Source organism: Protopterus annectens, chromosome 1.part0, assembly GCF_019279795.1.
Source record: "Protopterus annectens isolate FY-2018-M chromosome 1.part0, PAN1.0, whole genome shotgun sequence".
NCBI lineage: Eukaryota > Metazoa > Chordata > Ceratodontiformes > Protopteridae > Protopterus > Protopterus annectens.
In genome coordinates, this window is record NC_056725.1 from 1,217,397,165 (window position 1) to 1,217,419,191 (window position 22,027).

The window sequence follows — 22,027 nt, forward strand, 5'->3', positions numbered from 1 at the left end:
TGATGAGTGGACAGGAAATAGAAAATTCACCCCAGGGATCACTCCAGTGGCTCTACTCGACAGAGGCACTAGGAACTAAGGTTGGGTGGCACGATGCCAGGGTAATCCTATGGGCTAGGCTTGTAAAGGCTCCAGGGCCATTAGCCTAGTACACACCTATGAACCTATAAGGCTTGAGGCTGAAGGTTAAGTGTCCTTCTGCACTTATGTGTTATAAATTCAAATTAAGTTATAGTTATATAAATCTTATATTCTAATAAATGTTAACATTAGGGTTTGCAGCAACATTTGAATGACAAGCCTGGAAGGTAAAACTGGCCTATTTGAGACTTATTCAGTATGGTGTAGTGGTACTATATGGTAGTATATTTTTTTGTTAATATATATATAGCTTAGTTTGACTTCTTTTATTTATTTGTTTATTTTCTTGGAAGTGCTGCCCAATAGTATGCTCTATATTTTACAACATTTCTCCTTATCTTACATTACATGTTTTTATGTAGTATGCTTTACTGGTGAATGTAATGCCTTAGCCATTTTCATAGTGATAGGATACATCATACTACAGGAAAAAGAAAGAAAGCAAACACTAGAAAACAGGAACAGTAATTTTGTTTTAAATCCTTTCCTACATGCCTGGTATTGTTTATTTCATTGAGAAAAAAATACCCAAGGATTAGCTGAGTCACTGAGAGATGGTACAGATATCTTCAGATACACACATTAGATCTAAAAGTTTTAAAAAAATGGTATCAGTGGATACTTATACATTAAAGGCTCAATGCAGTAATATATTATATTGAAGACTGCTTTTAAGTTCATTAAGAAGTCTGCATCATTTTTTTTGATGTATGTGCAGTTTTCATACCCCATCACTATAACAAACATAAGTACATGACAATAAATACTGTTAAGAACTGTAAGTTAATTAGATTCTTTTATTTCACTTAATACAGTTTTACCTTTATTAGTGTTACCTTGCATTAAAACCTATATCACTACATTTTAATGAAAGCATGTTCAAAGTGTAAAATTCTTCAACTTTTTTTTGGGGGGGGGGGGGGGGCAGACTTCAGTTGACTTCAGTCCCAGAGCCTTAAACTATAAATTTTTCAGGCCTCTGGAAGTCCTTAAAGAGTTTTCTCTAATAAACTGCACTTCCTCCTGTTTTCTTTTACATTCAGTAAAACATTCTTAATATTATTTTGTATAAATTTTTCTTGGTTTTGTCAGACTGACAAAATCAGATGCACAGTTTCAATCCATCTATCAATTTGTGGTATGTTTACCCAGCATCCTGTGCATACAGAATGATGAAGGATTTTTGACAACCCAAGACTCGACTAGTATAAGTCACAGGGAAACCAGGACAGAATTCCTTTGTGAGACCCTAAATCTGTCAGGATGCTTTGTTCCTGCCAGGAAAGAAACAGTTGTAATGCAACCTCTGAACACTGTCTAATTATCTTGATAGGATTTTGTGCATAAGAAGATTATGGTAACTACAAATATTGCTCAGTTATTTTATTTCAGTCATTGTTTGGTTTCATTGTAATTTTAGTACCATGCTAAAGTTTTTTTTTCACTCAGAACAAAAAGTCAAAAGCTATATTTGTGATGGTCTGTATATTCCACTTATAAGATGACTGACATTTTTTTTTGGTTTAGGAACAGAAGAACTGTGCCTAAATAAGCCAGTAATACAAGACTATTAGGGAAAAGTAACATCAAGGAGAACAAGGGAGAGAGTTCCAAGGAGTACTTTCCCATCTAAATAAGAAGGGGTAGACAGCCTAACCAATTCTTTGTGTACTTTGGATATAGTAATCGGCATTGTGAATAGAAAATAACAGAAATGTGGGAAAGGAGATTTTTGTGGAAATAGTACCAAAGAGATGGGTGTTACTGGGAAATAATATCTATGCCAGATACATGATAGCACTTACTTTGGCAGGCACAGGACCTCTTTTTCTCTGGATGTTCTGCTACTTTCCATTAATGCCCAGTCGGTTGAAAGATTTTGCTCTCAGAACAGGGTACTGCAAAAAAGAATAAATGAGTGAATGAATGATGAATAAATAAATAAATATTTCAATTAATTAATTAAAATACATGATTACATAAATATTAATGTGTTCTTCTCTCACATTATTTGGCATATTGACAGAGGAATACAGCACTGACTTGTGTGCCTTCTCTCTCTCTCTCTCTGGATTACTGTTACAGAGAGGGAGTTATATACTTGTGTTCCAAGGTCTCTCAAAACATCTTCATTTTGGAGTGGATTGTTTCCTCTACTATAAGCTAAGTGGAGGGGTTGTTTACCAAATTAAACAATATTGCATTTTTACCATTTAGTTTTAACGTTCTTTTTCAGAGCATTGGGTAAAACACATGGTAGTTCACTTCATAGATTCTGCATACCACAAAGGGAATTGAATGTTGCACCTAGCTTACAATCATTTCCAAACTCTGTTAACCAATGTCCCCCATTTTTGATTTTGAGATCAGAGAAGAATATGTTAAATAGTAGAAGCCATAGCATGGATCCCTGTGGCACCCCACTGATAAATCTGAGTAATTTATGCCCCTAGGAAGTGCTGGTACATTCTGATACAGCACACACTGGAGTATCTTATTGTTATTATGTAATGAACCTTACATGTAAAAAATGATTACGTGATTACAGTTTTTATACCTGTAAAATTTTATATCATGTAGAAGAAAACTTGCATACAAATGCATTTATTTATGTATTTGTTTATTTATAATATGGTTTTGCAGTATCATTCAGTAGCCAAAATATCTTTATTGAATTCCTCTATAAGAATATCGACAACGCAGTTTTAGAAAAGTTTAAAACAAAAGCAGCTCTTAAAATTTAAATATATTTCATTTTTACCCAGTTGCTGAAACATAATATTGTAAACATTCACAAACAGTGACAATACAAGATTATTAAAGTAAAAACAGAAACTGATTATTACTAAAATTGTGAAGTTTACATGATGGCGCTGTGAATGTTCCTTCTTTTTTTACTAATTGATGTAATTGTGACATCACTGACTCTTTATTGGTAAGCATTAAGAAAAGTTAGTACAGGAGTTCACTAACGTTCACTTCCTTTGCAATTTAAATAGCATTTCAACCTTTTGATAATGATAGGCTCATAATTGAACTACACTGGATAAGTAGTTACTCAAGGGTGGTACAGTCACAGAATAGGTCTGTCTTCTATTTGCGGACATCAACCCTTCTCCAACTACCAACCGGTGAATGCTTCTAGACTGGTACATAAGGACTGTTAGGAATGCATAAGTTTATTTCTTGAAGGATACAACATATCCAGACTAGAGTGTTATTCTCACACAAAGCTTGCTATATTTATAGATGCAAAAATAAGGAAACTGCATTCTAACTTAATCATACCTACTGTTTAACTTCATGAAGTAGAAACTGACTGCTGCTGTTATAATGCAGCATGCAATAGGCTTCTATTATATTACTTCACTTAAGCTTTATGTATTTGGAGGTCAGTACTATTTCTTTGACATTGTTGTAGTTGTTGAATGGCTTGAGATAATGTGCCTCCAGACAGCAAGGGGAAAGAAAATCTCAAAATCTTCTCCAAACTCAGAGATTCCTTTCAGTTCTTCTGCTGGATTCCTTGTGATCTTACTGATTTATTCAAGTCCTGATACTGATCCCCAAGAAGGTGCAATACTTGTACCCATGACAGAATAACAGTTGGTTACAGTGGGAAAAGTGGAATAGCTGTAGTTTTTAAATCTGTTTAGGTTAGGCCTCTGAAGTTTTTGGAGTTCTGAATTAATGTAGTATCACAACACCTTTTGGCCATTCAGGTCTATTGAATTTATTGGGAATGAGCTGAACTATAACTGTAAAATGGTCTCTGTTTTGCCTAAGTGTCTTACTGTAATGTAGCAAAAAGTTGTTACAGTTTATATCCCACACAGAACCCGACAGTGCTCTGGTTTGAATGCACTGGAGTAGGGTCAGGGTAAGAGCACAGCTGGGCAAGAGGGGACAGCTGTTATACATCTGACCTATTTTTGTTTATTTTTGTTATTGCTTTTGCTCTTCAATGACAAAGCTTTGGGGATACATGTATCTGGAATAAGGTAATCATACATTGAGTGGCTTAACACAGTAAAGTGCCTTTTTTTTTTGCTCTTCATGTGAAGAGCTGAAGGGGTGGGGGCGGTGGTTCACGATACCGGCAGAGGGCACTGGCTGAGCAAGCTATGGTTCTGATCTAAACACATCATACAACTTGAGAGACCTCAGAGATATATTACTAAAAAAAAATCAGTGGCCTCAAAAATTTTATCTATCAGGAGAGACTGGCAGCCCTTTCTCTGTACTCAGAGTATTAGAGACTCCTTTGTGTAGATCTGTGTCTAGCCTTTCATGCCATGAAAGATCCAATCCTGTTTGATCTCCTATTCCTTCTCATAACTAATGGTACATCAAATACTCAGTTAAAGCAACTAAATCTTCATCAGCAGATAAGTAAGACACATTGTTGTCATAGAGTCATATACCTCATCTCTGGAACAAACTTCTACTACATGTCAAACAGATTAGCACCCTTACCACCTTCAAGATAAATCTAAATAAATGGACGGGTAGAGTTAAATTCTCTCTTGATGCATCTTGTCTTGCCTGCTTGAGGTTAGTTGAAAATTTAGATTTTTTTTTTTTTGGTTTGGCTTGAAATGGTCTGCAGACCAGTTGCCTTATACTTACCCTATGAACCTATGAGCCAGTATTGTGTGTCGTGTGTTTATACAGTTATTCCATATTATTTATGTTTGTTCATGCCTTTTGGCTTAGTTTATGGCCAAAAAGGTTCAGTTTGCTGGCTCACAAAACTTAAATTAATGAATAAATTAATTATGCAGGTTATGAAGCCTTCCTGTATTTTTTTTTAATTTTAAGATTTTTTTCTTGACTTGTAAACTTTTAGAATGGGTCACAGTTTTATCCAGACCTGCAGGCTATAGAATGGTTCACACAGAATATCTGTTGTATGATATATAAATTAAAAATTATTATGAATTTCCTTTATTAAAAAACATTTCCACCTGCAATGTAAGAACATAGGTCCATTTTCCATGCCATGACCTACTCATTTAACTGGCTGACCTGATAGTACAAAGCTGCCCGACTACTAGGGAAGTGCAAAGGAAGTGGGTGTAATTATATACCAAGAAACAACTATAATCAAATGGTAAGCAATACTGGATGCCTTTGTTCTATGTCCGCAAGGACAGTGAGAAATTAGTAAACAGTATTTAATGTACTAGCCCATGACAGATCAGAGCTTGATGACACTTCTTATTTGCTAGGTATCAACTAAAAGATGACTGATGAGTGGAGAACAGGCATTAACCAATGAAATGATGTTTTAAAAAGCGCATTTTCTAAGGTGTTATAATGAATGAAGATTTCATTTTCACTTTGCATGTAGATATGGTTTATTTAAAATGAAATCACTGAAACTTATGGGTGATTTATTTCACTGCATTATTTTCAGATGGACAAAATGATGGCATAGTTTTTGCAGAATGACATGATAAAGGCAGGAAAAACATCTTCCAGTAGTCACCTATGATATACGAGAGAAAACTAAACCGAGCACAGAAAGGTTTCACTATGACAGTAACAAGTATGTAAAGCGATAGCTATGTTAATTCATCAGACATTTAGATACTGCATTCTCTTACCTATAGCTGAACAATAATTGATTTTCAGGGCAACGGAAATGCATGTATTTGTCCGAGTGCCTAAGAATGACCTGCCAGGCTATAGCTTAAGACGTTGTAAAGGTGTAATTCACAGATAAAAAGAATGCTGGTGAAGTGAAACTATTCTAAACATTTGAAATAGTCTTCCTGCTGGCACTTACTAACAAAGATATGTTGCTTGATGCCTTTATGAAGTTTTTCATATTTATAATTTAAAAAATACAAATTGCATCAGAGAATTACTTCTTTTACATTTCCTTAAAAAAATGACAATCCAAGTGGTGGGAGGTTGGCATAATGGTTAAGGTGTTTACCTTACAGACACAAGGTTCAGGGTTCGATTCTCACATGGGGTAATTGGCTAGGCTTAAAATGGCCCACAAGGGCACTTAGCCTAGTGTGAATCTAAGTGCTGGAAGTGCCATCTGGGATGAGTAATAAAATGACAATAACCACTCACCTGTCTTTGCATGGGCACAGAAGGACACGTATGTTAGTCATACATGTTACATTAATGTGGCTTGGTGGAGACTGGAGGACCTAATGGGAAGTACCAGAATTTTAAGTAGGGCAGGGTCATCTACATTTAAATGACACTCTCAGAAGTGAATGCCAGCCATGCTCTACACCTATTGCACAACCTTCCTTCATTACTCGTTACAGCTGAGTGACGCCTTTGGGTGCTTGTGTATTTACATCCTACTGACACCTCTAGGCATCAAATATTGTTAGTTTATATTTGTATTAATAATTCCAAAACCATGCTGCAGACAATGTATTAAAACACTTCATCTTAAACCTTACACAAAGGCAAACATGACTGTATTGATATTTGTTCTCTGTCTACTGCAGAAAAAGATATATGAATTGTTGTTCATATAATATTTAGTTGTATTATCATAGCGAGAACTGCTTAGCCACATATAAAAGCTCTCAGCTGGATGAACAAAATGCTGAGGACAGTAGGTGTGTAACCTGAGTGGTTGCTGAGAAATTCTAAGGTGTTTACAAAATGTTACAAACTTAAGAATTACTCTGTTTACTGTGACTTATTAAATACTGCTTAAGACCTAGAACCTAAAGAATACTACTGCTATAAAAATAGTTTGTATCACGGAGATTGAAATTTACACTTTTTAGTATCTTCTGTGATTCCAGAGATATGAAATTTGTTTGAAATGTGTGGACGTAATTTTATTCTAGCAAAAAAAAATAAAAAATCTGCCCACTGGCATTTACAGTGCAAACTTCAAGAGCTCCACTGGAGGGAATGAGTTAAGTACAAGTAGGAAAGTGTGGGAGAAATGCTGGACATTAAGTTAGCTCCCTGGATGATGGCCCCACAGTCATTACTACCTTAGATGGGAGTTCCATTGATGGAACCACTGATACTTGGCTGATAACAGAAGATCAAAATATAAAAACTGGTTAAACAGTCAGAGTGAAACATGAAGAACTGGTGGTACTTTGGAACCACTGTGGATACCCTTCAGCATATATTTTGAATTAATTTGCATCTTTAGGTTGTACTCTTCTGTTTTCCTCTGTCAATTGTATTATTTCTGACTACTTTCCTGGTCTTTCTCTTTTCACTTGAGTAGGGTGATTGCAATGTAATATTTTCTAGTAATAGTTACATTTGAAAGTTCAACTCTCATAAAACATGATAGGTCAGTTGCCTGGATGTTTTAAAAAAATGTTTTTTTTTAATTTCATTATGTAGAAACAGTAAAATTGATACAGGTTTTGTGATATAGTGTCAAGTGAAATCCAAAAAGATGGAGGGAATGAAAGCTCAAAAACCCACAATAAGTATGAGAAGAATTTCCTTCCACCAGTCCAGTGTTTACCCATCAGTCTTCCTTATAGACTGCAAAAGAAGTGGTTTACTGTCATAATCTGGAGTGGCACATCATCGAATACACATTTTGGAACATCCGAACACTGAACACTAAAAATGCCAAACGCCAATATTGCAGAATGCAAAATCTTGCCCTCCCTGTTGACCCATGGTAGTGCTTCTTTCTAGCTCCAGAGTGGCAGGGAATGTCGACTTTTTTTCCGGATATATTGAAATTTGGCATTGCAGTTTTTGCGGATGTGAGTCAAGTATATGATGACTTTACGAAGTGCAAGACAACAAAATGATAGCAAACTAAAAGAAGTCTAGTCACACAGTCACATCTCTCTAATGGACAGTTGCTATTAGAGCTATGGTCTCCTTTCCTAAGACTGCAAGTGCTTACAGGCGGTTTAATATAGTATCCTTCTTAATCATCAATCTCTAGTCCACATGTAAAAGGTTATCTCCCAATATGCATCACTTTGCTACTTCAATGGCACAGCCATCTACTCTGCCTGTATGTGTCTGGGGGTGGTTGCACCACACTCTCATTGGACAATAATTTTGATCATTTTTTGTACTGGTCTGATCATATCAGTGCTGTAGCCTGTCTTCTCAACAGCACATTAAAGAACATACAACATACTAACAATGCCCTGAATATTGTGGCAGGGTCAGACTGGAGTAACCTACAGACATGCCAGGCAGCAGAACTAGGCTTTGAGCCAGACAAATGCATATTCATACATGTGGGTGTGTGTGCCTGTGTGTCTAGTGCTACACTGGTATTTGGGTATACTCTGTGAGTTCTGCATCGAAAGCATAAACCAGAGCTCCAGTGGGCATACACTGTCACTAGCAACACAGAACAACAAGTTGGCAGGTTTAATACATTTACATGCTCTATAAATGTAACTTTAACCTTAGTGCCTTCATTTACCTTCTAGGTGGCTTTGTTCTATTTTACGATCTAGAAAGTAGTAAAACAGCTGAAATGTGTAGCATATATGTAAATCATGCAAATTGCCTAGGTGCTTTGTGATTGTGGGCCAGGTAAGCATTTATTGTTATACGTGTGCAACCTATGGCACCGAGTACCTCAGGAAAGAAGACAATATGATATAAGTCATTGCCACCCCCTGCTGTTATGCTAGGAAATCATATATGCCTCCCCACATATAGATGCATTATGTTAAGGAACTTCTTGAGTATTCTCTAGGTAGAGGCATGCAAAATGTCCACTGTGTTCTGAGCTGGTCTCTGAAGGCTCTCTGTAACTAAAATAGAAAGGTCTACATCTACTGTTGTCTTCACAGATAGAGGAAGGCCAGACATTCGTATGGATTATGTGTGTGGACAACACATATTAACCAAGGCCAACACAATGTCCCAGTTAATTCTAAAGCAGTCAATGACCTCTTTTGGGGAAAGCATGGTATGTCACCCTGAGACGATAGCATTTCTGTTGGTGCTATCTATATGTAATGTCTCACATCCTTCTGGGAACCTTTGAAGCTGTGAACAAGTGTGTGCTGCTGCTGCTCAGTGACTGTGACTACTTCAAGCATTCGCATTCTCTGCAGCTCACAACTTGTTAAGAGTGCTTTGCCATTATATAGTCAGGTGCTCAATGGTGAAAGATTTCCTTCACATATGACTATCTTCACATAACATCCATTTGCATATCATTTAGAGCTAATTTCTCTCCATCCCCTTTTGCTTGTAAGTCATTATGTGCTCATTTGCATCTATGCTATGTTGTGCCTTTGGTCTCACTCCTCTGGAGTGCAGCACTGAAATCTGCATTAGCAATGGCCTAAGCAGGTCTGCATATACCTGTACCATAGACCTATGAATTGTGGTTGTGCTATATTTATTTCAGTTTCCTGTGATACATACCGTCATGCACCCTTCTGCAGCTGCTTTCTGGAATGCCCATAAATGGTCTATGCCCACGTAAAGATAGGGTCATTAGAAGTGAACCTTTTTCCTGTAGGTAACATCTTACTTGCTGCCCATATAATCTGAATATAGATCTGAGACTAAATCAGCTTTCCCTCAAACATGCATACTAACAACTAGTCTCCTATGGTAATGTGTAAGTGAATACACTTCTCATTTGTGTCTAGCATTTTAACTGACTCTGCCTTGAAAATATTCTGATGAATAGCCAAAGGATTTTTAGAGTATAAGAGATTATTTCATTACAATGTTAATGAAATGATAGCTTGATGCTATCATAAATACACTAGAAAAAGAATGATTTTTCTTTAGTAAAATGCATTGGCATGTATTAATAGAAATATCAGTGTCTGCAAACCCAAATGTGGGATTATATTTAAGTTACTGTAACTTATTTACAGTTTTTTCCTTTTCTTTATAGGTAAAATGGGTAGAACATCAGCGGGCTCATTACAGAGACAAACGTGCTGTATTCTCAATGTCGGGTGACAGGACTGGTCATGGTTCGTATTATAATTTCAGTGCTACAATACATCTTCAAGCTGTCTGTGGCAAAATGCTTGCTAAGCACTACAGTGGGGGCTGTCAGAATGCTTCATAGAATAGTAATTAAGTTAAGGCCGTTCTACAGTTTGTTTTATGGATCACAGCCAAAATGCGTTGTATTCTACAACTATTGAAGCTTTTCAAAATCGTACAAAGACATATCCTGCAAAAATTTATAAGCATTGTGTGTAAATGCAAATATCATCTTTTTCTTCTTCAAAGAAAATGAGTAGTCCTGTAAAATCAGTAATTATATGTTTATCAGAAAAATAGATAAAGGTAAATACATTTTAGTGAGCCTATTAACAAAGCAAAGCATACATACTAGAATAAAACATAATCAGAGAAGATTCAGCACATGGCTAGCCCTAAGATTATGAAACTTGCTTTTAAAAACAGGTGTTTACATACAGATCCAGTGGAGTGCGTAATTTGATGTTTTAATGTCGACTGCTTTTAACATGAAAGAATGGAAGCACTGGTTATAGCAAATGCTTGCAAACTGTTAAAATGTAGTTTAATAGTAGCAGAAAATGCAGCCAGCCCACTTCCCAGGCGAAATATCGGCAGTAATTTACTTATGCTCTGGTATGTATTGTTGTAGTGAAGGCAGTAGAAGAATTTTGTATTGTGTTTAAAAGGTCACCCTGAATTTCACAATACCCCATATTTTACATTGCTGTTTAAAAGTCACCCTGACTTTCACAATTCCCACATATTTTACATTGCTGTTTAAAAGTCACCCTGATTTATATAATTCCCACATATTTTATATTGCTGTTTAAAAGGTCACCCTGAATTTCACAATACCCCATATTTTACATTGCTGTTTAAAAGTCACCCTGACTTTCACAATTCCCCCATATTTTACATTGCTGTTTAAAAGGTTATCCTGAGTTTCACAATACCCCGTATTTTACATTGCTGTTTAAAAGTCACCCTGACTTTCACAATGCCCCCATATTTTACATTGCTGTTTAAAAGGTTACCCTGAATTTCACAACCCCCCCATTCTACACAACATGCAGATGGAGACCTGCAGAGGGCTTTGTCTCACAATATCCCTGCAGTATGTTGATTCCCTGTACACCTGAAAGTGGGAACCTCACTTCTCCTTAAACTTCATATAGCATACTTCTGGCCACCAAGTCAAAAGGCAATGCGCTAACAGATAGCAAGCAGAATTTTACTTGCCCCAACATGTCAGTCTTTAGCATACTAGGAATTCTAGCTCAGATATTTTGTAAACTGGAACTATAACTGCAGATCTATATAATTATAATTGGGAAAGTATCGCTTGCTTATTTATTAATTTATTTATTTATTTTGTTTTTTAACAAGGCAGGTGGGCTGACCTAAAGTGGACCCTTTTCAGCCATGGCCCTAAGCCATGAGACAACAAAACTGATTCAAATACAAGGCACAGAATTATTAAAGTTAATCTACCCACAAAACTTCTAAAGTATGATTTACAAAAGAATGAAGCTGATTGCATAACCAAATTAAATGGAAAATAGGTGAAAAATAACAAAAGTTCACTGTGAGTTTTAGAATTACTTTTAATTAAAAATATTTAAAGATTTGAAAATTATGAATATAGTGAATTGTGTTTTTTGCCAATATAGATGAAGTACAGTCCCTGAAAGATCACTAAAGAATATCTGTAAGATGTGTTAGAAAATAACTAAATGAAGATCACGTCTTCAGTTTTCTACTTTGGCATATCCTGGGTTGTGATGATGGAGGTATCTACCTCCACCACCAAAGTGTTTGACCTTTTAGACATTTAATGGTTCTAAGCCTCTGCTATTACTTGTCATTCAAAGTAGCAGATCTACTGTTTTTGTATGCTTCCCATGTTAAGTGAAATCTCAAATTATTTGTGTTGATAAATGCATGTCAGTATTTACTCAGAAATGAAAGCACTTAAACTAAATCCCTTGAACACATTTCCACTAATAAAGAAAAATATAAATACCCGGACCACCAAGGTAATACGCTGTACTTTAATAGTACCAAATAACCGAGCACTTTCACCAGAATCAGAGTCTGGCTTCTTCAAATGATTTATTTTTAGAGTCCCTCGTGGACTGTTGAGTGTTACATTTCCACTAATGAAACGGAAAAAATGCTGCAACATAAACAGTACATGAGAAAAAAATACATAAGTAAATAAAGACATAAAAATGACCACTGAAAATAATGATTTTGCAGGGACAAGCCCCTCTGCACAAACTGCTTGTTGGGATCTCCTTTAAAAAAAAGCACGCACACACACACACACACACACACACACACACACACACACACACACACACACACACACACACACACACACACACACACACACATTACACCCTTGGGCAAGTCACACCTGCCAAACATTCTAAACATACTAAAAGAAAGTAGAACAAAGTATAGATTAGCTAGATTTGGACTATAGAAGGTAAATACTTTGTTAGGCTCTCTCTCTCTCTCTCTCTCTCTCTCCATCTCTCCCCTCACTGTATCTCGCTGTCCCCCTCTCACTACTCTAGACCATTATTAATAGTTAAATGATGTGAGTTCTTATGATCAAATGTCTTCCCCCCATGTTTGATACTCTGAGTTCCCTTATGTGACTGTACTACAGTGGCAGATATATATATATATATATATATATATATATATATATATATATATATATATACATATATATATATATATATATTTGTTTTATTTATTAATTTCTAGCTGTTGATGAGCTCTTTAAAGAGTGCAGTGGTTTCCATCTACTTCTCTTTAATACTATATTAACAGGAGCTTTTTCCTTTTTTGCCTACATAACACATTTGGCCTCTTCAACATTTATCACCATGTGATTTTCCTCCACCCTTTTGACAAGATCGTACAAACAATTTGGCAAAAGTATTATACGTCTGTCATCTATTATGTATTTGTCCAACTTTAAGTCATGTGTGAAGAAGCAGTAAAGTATGTCTGAAGGCAGCTGAATGTCAAGCATATAAAGACTAAATAGATGTGACTTCAACACAGGCCCTTGAGCAATATCTGATCCCAAGCCTGTTTCACCCCTTAAAACGGCCTCCTAGCACTTCCTGCCAGAACCAGTCACTAATCCATTGATTGTTCCAGCCCACCAAGTTTTTGTAAAAAGTAATATTTGTAATTTACCTGTCTATGATGTACTCTATCACATGAAGAACTAAAGTCTGTATATATCTTACATCTGCCATAATATTGTTTTCAGTGGCTGTTATAATGTCGCTATAAAAGAGCCAGTTACAAGTTGTCACAGAGCATGCATTATTATAGGCATGTTGACAGATACTGATAAATCATTTCTTACATAAACCATTTCTTGGAACTTTTTAAACTAATATTTTGATTATTTTCCTGAATTAGAGAGTGGATTGATAAGTCTTTAGTTATTTAGGCCCTCTTCAGCTCCTTTCCCTGTAGGCACTGGATTGAAAATAGATGCTTTCCAATCCTTTGCTATTACATTTGTTTCAAAACAAGCCTCCTACTGTTATTGTAATGGCTGGACTAGTACATTTAAAAGTATTGTCATGTTTTCCTTAGTAACTGCATCTCTTCCTACCCCTGTGTTATGGTCAAGTATGTAGTAGCCTCAGAAACATTTATGGTCGGAGTGCATTGTTTGTTGCCTATCAGATTATTTGATAGGCAACTATTCTTGCCCTAAAGCTTGAAAAAAATGAAACAATATCCTAACAGTATCACTGCTGTCTTTTAATTTGTTACAATTCACTGTTTTCAAGATATTAGTTTAGGATTCAAGTCACTTCTGAATGTATTACAAAGGTCTTCCTATTGTCCCTTATAGTGTTTATTAGCATCCCTTCACAGATATGTTGGGTCCCACTTTCATACTTTGCTTAATCCTTTTGTCCAAGGTGTTTGCTTTTGTTTTCAGAAATATATCGTTGCTTGCTCCTGGGTTCTTGTTCAATATTTTAGTTTCTTTTTGTGAATCTGAATGTGTGAATCAGATTTTTTCAAATATTCTTACATGCTATTTGAATCCGGCGTTTGAAAGTAATATCCACATGTATGTCTTTCAAATACTGTAAAGCTTTTTCACGGCCTGTCTTTATAATTAGTGTGATCAAGCTTTCCTTATTTTTGTTTAACTTTGGTGCTCTTGGTATAGTTAATACCGTAAAATGATCAGTCCCATCCTACCAATGAGCCAGGGACATCACATTTCAACTTTAAACTCTTCAGGTACACTTATAATGTCTAATTTATTTTCTGCTTGAAGACATACTATCTTGAATAGTTAACCCCATTTGTTTTAAACACAAAATGAAGTATTTCTGTATGGAAACTCAATTAGATATTAGAAGCTGTTAATGTTTAATTAACCAGAAACTGCATTATCTAATGACTGACAATTGAAAACAATTGTCCCAGGCTGTATGTCTATTTCTAAGATGTGAATTATTAAATCATACATTACAGTTATTTTTGATTTTGGTGGCCTATAAAATCCTGTTATTGGAACCAACATTTTCCCAATGTTAACGATCATTAAAATAGAGTCAACTGCATTTTATCCAATTCATTAACATCTAGTATCTGCAGATTTTCTTACCATAATCATTGCCCTTTTCCTTTAAACTTGAGTGCTTGCTGATTTCTGCCATATTGTGTTAGCATTTGGTTTAATCTTTGTTGTCCTGTTAGATCACGAGGGATGAAGGTCTCTGATGGTTTTATTTTGTTAAATGAATGCTGGGATTGAAGATGACTGCGGTAATAACATTAGCATCAAACAATGCTCATTGACATGTTGTAGCAAGCCAGTACATTCTTGCATCATGTGTGTATAATAACATTGATGGTGCACAGGTGTGTGCTATCCATACCTCTGACATGTACCTCATTATGAGGAACATTCCTCATTCTCAGACCCCTAGTATTTCTCATATGGGCAACATAGATTTTGTTCTGCTCTCTCTTTCAAGCTGTCAGACTAATGGAAGGGGGAGAATATGCATTCCTTTGTATGATAAAAGGTGCATGAGCATTTGATTCTGTTCTGTTATGAAGAATAATGAAACCATTAACATTTCTGACACAATGGCTCCTTACACTCTAAAAGGTTACAATAATGAATACCTAGAACCATTTCTTCTAATACAGACATTGTACTGGCCTCTTTACTCATTTCATTTGCTAACCTGGTAGATGGATTGATTGGTCAAAATGACTATTTTCACAAGGACCCAGCTCTCATAGTCATACTGATATAAAACGATACTGAGCAATTTAATATATATTTACAGTGTGAACATTTTAATGTGACTTTAAATAGTTCGATGTAACTCTAGCTGTTACATCTAACATTTAACAGTTCCACACTGACACTTAACATCTTCACAGACAACATTTCTATATGATTAATTCTGAATCAAAATCAAGTCTGACGTGATAAAAGGGGATGTGTGTTTGGATGTTACAGCTAATGGTTAGCATGTACAGGAATTAAGGCAGGAATGATCATGACAATATAAATGATGGAGTATTTGTAGGGGAGTTATTTTGTCTGTATTTAGATGATGCAGTTTCTGGTTAACAGAACAGTAGCACAGCTTAGTGTTAACACAGCTTCTAATAGCCTGTTGAGTTTGCATTTATAAATACTTGAGTTTGTGTTAAAACCAGAAAATAAAGGGCATGGTTGTTTAGGAAAGAGGGGAGACTGGTATTTATCAGTTAAGGTTCTGTTCAGAACAACTGGAAAAAAGCAGGAGGAGAATTATACCAGTTCAGACGGAGAGCTTTGACAGGAAGCTAGGGCTGGTTCGGAGTGGATGATCAGGGTAACGGAGATCCAAGCTGATTGCTCTAATTTAGAAAAGGTACCTTTGGTGGTAGCTACTATAGGCAAGTGTCTTTGAAGTCTGTTGGAGTCTAGGGGCTGATTTCGTAATGAATACTGGGTTATTGAATTGAGTTACTTTGCTGGCTAATGATGGGAAGTATGTTATTAAATGTGACTTCAAATATCTGGCCATGTGTACTGTTTCGTTAGTGGTTGAAGGTAATAAGTGTCAGTGGAATGTGCGCGGATTGAAGCAATGTTTAAATCTAAGGAATTTATGCTGGGCTGATTGAGCAGGTTTTTTGTGTTGAGTTCTGTAGAGCAATTAGAGGGAGCAAATATTCAAGTTTTTATGATTTTCCTCAAATCAACTAAGATGCTGTTAACAAAAGACCAAAAAAGAACACTATCTCAATAACCATGTCTGTTCTTGTAGTCACATGATTAAACCACCTTAAATATATTGCCACTATATTCAACATATACTTTTACTAACTTAATATAGCTGCTATCTACACTATCTGTCTTTGTATCCAATCTCTCTTCCTTTTTTTATTTCTGTGACTGAATAAACAGAACTGCTTAAACAGTATTCTTACTTGAGAATATACAAACAGAATTACTCAAACTTTAACACTCCAGGTTTAATATATTGTATTGTATACCTCTATATATGGTATTTGTCTTTGTAATTCTACTTTAAGATGCACTATGTAAAAAACTTATCTTGACTATCAATTTTAACCTCATGTTTGTGTAAATATTTCTGTGACTGTGTGGAGATTTTCTTCCCAGGCCTCCACTGAAAATGGGTCTTCAGGGCCCAGTGGACTTTCCCGGTCAACAAATGCCAATAAATAAATAAATATATATATATTTGAGGTTAGCAAGAGCCATATGTATTGTTGTTTCATCACAATAAGAGAACTTAAGATGCTGGTGCAGTGGATGCCTGGATATTTTTGTGTGCGTTGGATGAAAGGAGTTGTCACAGGGATCTTTTAGTTGTATGGGAGCAGCATTAACCATCTGCTGTGGTGTCTCAGACATCATGGTGTGGTTTGGGGCTTATTAATAAGTTAATGCCATGGAATTAACCATCTGCTGTGGTGTCTCAGACATCATGGTGTGGTTTGGGGCTTATTAATAAGTTAATGCCATGGAGCTGATGGCCAAGCACAGATCACCTCTTGGTGATGGGTTTGATAAGGGCTTAGTAGAGTGGAACTATAACTACCTTGTTCTTGGATGCCATAATCTTACTTATAAGTTGGGCGACATAGAATGATTTTCTTATTGTTTTGGCTACATGTTGGTCAAACGCCAGATTACTGTCTACATTCTTTCCCAGATTTGTAACTACTGGATCAACTCTTAGGGTTATCTTGTCAATGGAGTAATTTGCCTGGGTGGATGTTTTTTGTTAAAGGTACTATAATGCACTTCTTTGTATTGTGTTATGAGACCTTAACCTGGTATGTGACATTGATGAAGCCTGCTGGAGGGACAGATTTGGAACAGACTCCCACTTCATGCAAAACAGAGTACCTCTCTGGCCATCTTCAAACGTAATCTGAATGGCTGGATGGGTGACCGTAAATTCACCTCAGGGATTCCATCTGTGCACCTCTTTGACAGGGGCAATAGGTGCTCATCATGGAAATAATGGTAAGAACTTTGGCTAGGCTTATAAGGGCCCTAGGGCCATTAGCCTAGTAACTTCCTATGATCCTATGAATCCATGGTTTTGGCACCAGTCATTTGTCTGCATTACACCCTCTTACTGAATGTTAGTGTCATGGGGGGGTTTAGGAGAGCTGCCAATTTGTAGTTGTCTGCAAACTTAGTGAGCGAGAGGCCCTTGACATTATCCTTGACTTCCCAGAAGTAGATGCCAAACAGGACTGGACTCAGTATGGAGCCATGTGGTGCTCCACTGGTGACCTGCCTCTTGGTGGAGGTAGTCTAACCAGTCCTGACTTCTTAGATTCTATCTATGAGCCAGTTGTCAATCCAGTGAGTTATGTATGGATTTATGCCTAGTTCGTTGAGTTTGTCCATAATACGTGAGTAGGGTATTATATAAAATGCCTTAATGAGATCTAGGTAGGTGGTATGCACTATTTTCCCCTTTATCCATTGCCTTGGTTACCTTCTCAAAGATGTTTACCAAGGTAAGTAGCCATTACCTTGTCATAGCTAAAGTTGGATGGGTCCAGTGTCTATAGGTAACCAATGTCTTTGTTGATCTTTTGTATGATAATTTGTTCCATGTCTTTGCATATTAGACTAGTCAGACTAATGGCTCTGTAGTTTCCAGGGTCAGTTGCTGGTCAACCCTTGTGAAAGGGGATAACCATTGCAGTCCTCTCATTCATTTGGTACAAAGCCTGTTCTGAGGCTGTAGTTTAAAAAGTGAATCAAGTGGCCCTGATAGGTCAAGTTTCAGGCTGTTTAGGAGGCAAGTTTGAGCTGAATTATTTGTTGGCCAGCAGATTTCCTATGTCACTCTGCTCAATGAAGGTGGTAGCACTTTCTCCCCGTTCTTTACAGTGTTGCATGCTACCTTTGAGTTTTTGGATACAGCTGCAGAAAGCCTTGTGGGCATCTTTTATTTTTATATATTGTTTGTTCATATTTACATCAATAATTGTCAAATCATGCTATGTGCAAGGTTTTAAAAGATTTCATCTTAAAGCTTACACAATTGCAAACTTAACTGCATTAATATTTGACCTCTGTCTAGTGCAGATAAAGAGATATTAACTGTTGTGTTATGATATTAATTTATATAGATATAATTTTCACATTTTTCTAAATATCTCAACAACCAAGTACCACGGACAGGACCCCTTAGCATAAAAAAACACTTGGATCAAAGCCCAATTGCAAAATGTGACTCGATAACCAACGTTTTAAAATAAGAAATTTTATTAATACTTGTAAGCGCTTTTGAAGGGGTCCCTGCCCCAACTTCTTCAGACAAGTAATTTTTCAAAAAACCACATCTTTTATACCAACCCAATGGTTGTTAATTCAATTATTCTAAACCCATTACATTCTTAAAGGGGGTATAACTGCCTAAATTCAAGCTAGAAAATATGCTTCCATTATTTAATTGACTATATACGTTCAGCCAAATGTAAACCATATTTTACTTAACAGATAGTAATATCCTAAAAAATATATATATATTAAAACCTATGCAAACATATTAATATCAAAAAACACACAATTAATAAATTAGACAAGAGATACACAGCAATACCTATATAACACATTCAGCTGTGATGGACAGTGTCTTATTTTTAGCAGACACAGCCATGGTTTCAATCCTGGGAGTTGTAGTCAGCTGTATGCAGAATCATACCCCACAAGTGTACAGAAATGTCCAGAATGTCCAGTTATTTGGCCCATATCTGCTGGCTGTTACCTTGCCCTCTGCCATATCAGTGTGCCAATTTCTGACATGTAGGCAGCATGTCATGTCATATAACTGACTGTTAGACCTGTACATATTTGGAAAATGTCAAATAAAACAAACCTGTCATTGTACAAGTCACTAAAGGTTTCAGAGGGCAATAGTGACAATATGTCACAGTTCACCTGCATGTGGTGAAGACATGCCCAGAGTGTGTGCAAAAAGAGATGGACAGGCATGTGCATAACATCAACCTGGAATCTAGGAGTATGTGTAGAAACAGTTAGTGATAACAAACAGTACCTCCACAGGTATGCTGGGTAAGAGGTGTATACTGCAGGTAAAACCAGTTTATGTACATAGTTGTCGACAGTCATACCACTGTCCAAACTGAGGCACTAGGGTAGTGTACTAATACTTGTAAGGTACAGAAAACAGCACTGACTAAGAAAGTAATGCGAACTACAGGAATATACTAGTTGTTAATTAACATCTTTCTCTCCCCCTCCATATCTGCAACAATAAACTAAATACACAACTCAATTAGTATGTGTTGACTTAACTCTAATGTTGGGACATATTTCCTATTGTTCGATAATTATTTAAAACTGTTTCTATGCATGTGCTATGTTGAAATACTCCCACATTGGTGGCATGCTGCCATCAATGTAACTGCATGCTGTTGTAATTACTACTATGGTCCCATATATGCATGCGTTCTGTTTGTTATGCAACTGTTCCATGTCTTATGTTTGGGTTAATGGGAATATCTATACATGCTGTTATACCTAATCCTGGAATGTGTTGACTATTACTAACCCACATATGTTGATAAAACCTAAACACCATAGCACGTATGGGAATGCGTGTCCCGGCAGACCCACCTGTCCCACCTCAGCTGGCCGTGGCACTGGGCATCAGCACGTCTGGGGCCCAACCTGGGACCTCCTTGTTTCTTGGTCCTGCACCACCTTCGGGTGGAACTGCCTCAGGGGATGGGGTTCACCACCTCGAGAGCGGGAGTGGACAGGAACCTGTCACTCATCGCCAGGTCCAGATTGTGGTGTGTAGCGAACTCCGCAGGGAGGTCAGAGATCTGCTACGCCAGCTTGAGTGCCATGTGTCATGACTAGAGGGTTGGCCTGGCTCTCCTACTCAGCCTCCAGGACAGCCACCTTTTGGGCTGTGAAGGTGCAGTGGTGACTGCCCATGGGTGGGGGCCTCAGTCCCACTGTTTCCACTAGGGGGCTCATGGGCTTCCGATTTTCCAACACCCTTCCCCATCAAGGTGTTTTCCCCCCACATGTGTCATATACAGCCCCTGTACGTGTTTTGTTGGTCTTGTCTGTTAACCTACCCAACCTACCTCCCCAAATATACCTACTATCTCTCCCCAACATCCCACTCTCACCTGAAAAAAAAAGGCAATCTGTTCCCAAAAAAAAAAATCTCGCCCCATACATAGCTTTCTATTTTGCACACATGTCCACTGGACACATGTAATCTGGTCTAATTGTCTTAACACCATGTTATTGTTGTCCTCACCCTTCTCTCAGGGGTATGAGTGTCCAAATCTATCTCCAAATTCAGTGTATATGCACTGTAGAAATGGGCAGCTATGGACCTTCCCTACACCCTTCCTTCACATCCCTAGCTATTTTCCCTACTGTCTTTCCCTCTTTGTGCCCCTTTTTCACCACTTTCCTATCAACCCTTTTTTTTTCTTTTAAGGAAATTAGCGCGGGGTTAAGCTGGAGTAAGCACTTTTAAGCAGCAGTAAGCGGGTTTAATCCTGTTTGTGAGGGGGTAAGCAATGCCTACACAGGTTAAGCAATTTAGAAGCTGAGTATAAGAAACTGTATATATATATATATATATATATATATATATATATATATATATATATATATATATATATATATATATACATATGCATACATCTATAGATATATATGTCTAGAGAGAGAGCAATATATATATATATATATATATATATATATATATATATATATATATATATATATATATGTATATATATATGTATATATATATATATATATATATATATATATCTATATATATATATATCTATATACATACAGATGTCTATAGATATAAAACAGAACATAACAAATACATATATGACCACAGGCACCGTTAATGGGGGTGAGGGGGCCCAAGCTACATACATCTTGTACGTATTGATATTAACCCCCCCACAGCCAAACAGGTCTTCCCTGCAATGCAAAACCAACTGTTACAAGTCCCATAACCAGGACCCGATACAAAATGGGAACAAGATGTTGCCACCTTACCAACTGGACACTGTATGAGTCACCCATACAAAAGACAATTGTTGCCTGAAATATATACCCACAGAGAGGTCAAAGGATATAACACCACACACAGATTTGCATACATAAGAAAGCTTTATTTGTGTACTATTACAGTTGTATATGCCATGTCATATAGTTGTTTAGACTCAGAAATACATATAAACAAACTAATGCAACTCTCAAACAGATAAATTAATACAGTATTCTGGAAAGCATAACATATGTCGCAGTCCAGGCCAAGGCCTTCAAGTAGTACAACAGTAAAGACAGACTGAGCCACAGGATAACAATCAA

At 36.7% G+C, this 22,027-nt stretch overlaps 1 protein-coding gene across 1 annotated transcript in view; it reads left to right on the plus strand.

Moving 5' to 3' along the window:
* The window catches only part of LOC122800655 (PC3-like endoprotease variant B), a 3,659,607-nt gene that overhangs the window by 1,577,855 nt on the left and 2,059,725 nt on the right, over positions 1-22,027 (plus strand). The window contains exon 6 of the mRNA XM_044069972.1: positions 9,998-10,079. Coding sequence (XP_043925907.1) covers positions 9,998-10,079 — 82 coding nt within the window. The remainder of the gene's footprint in view (positions 1-9,997; positions 10,080-22,027) is intronic.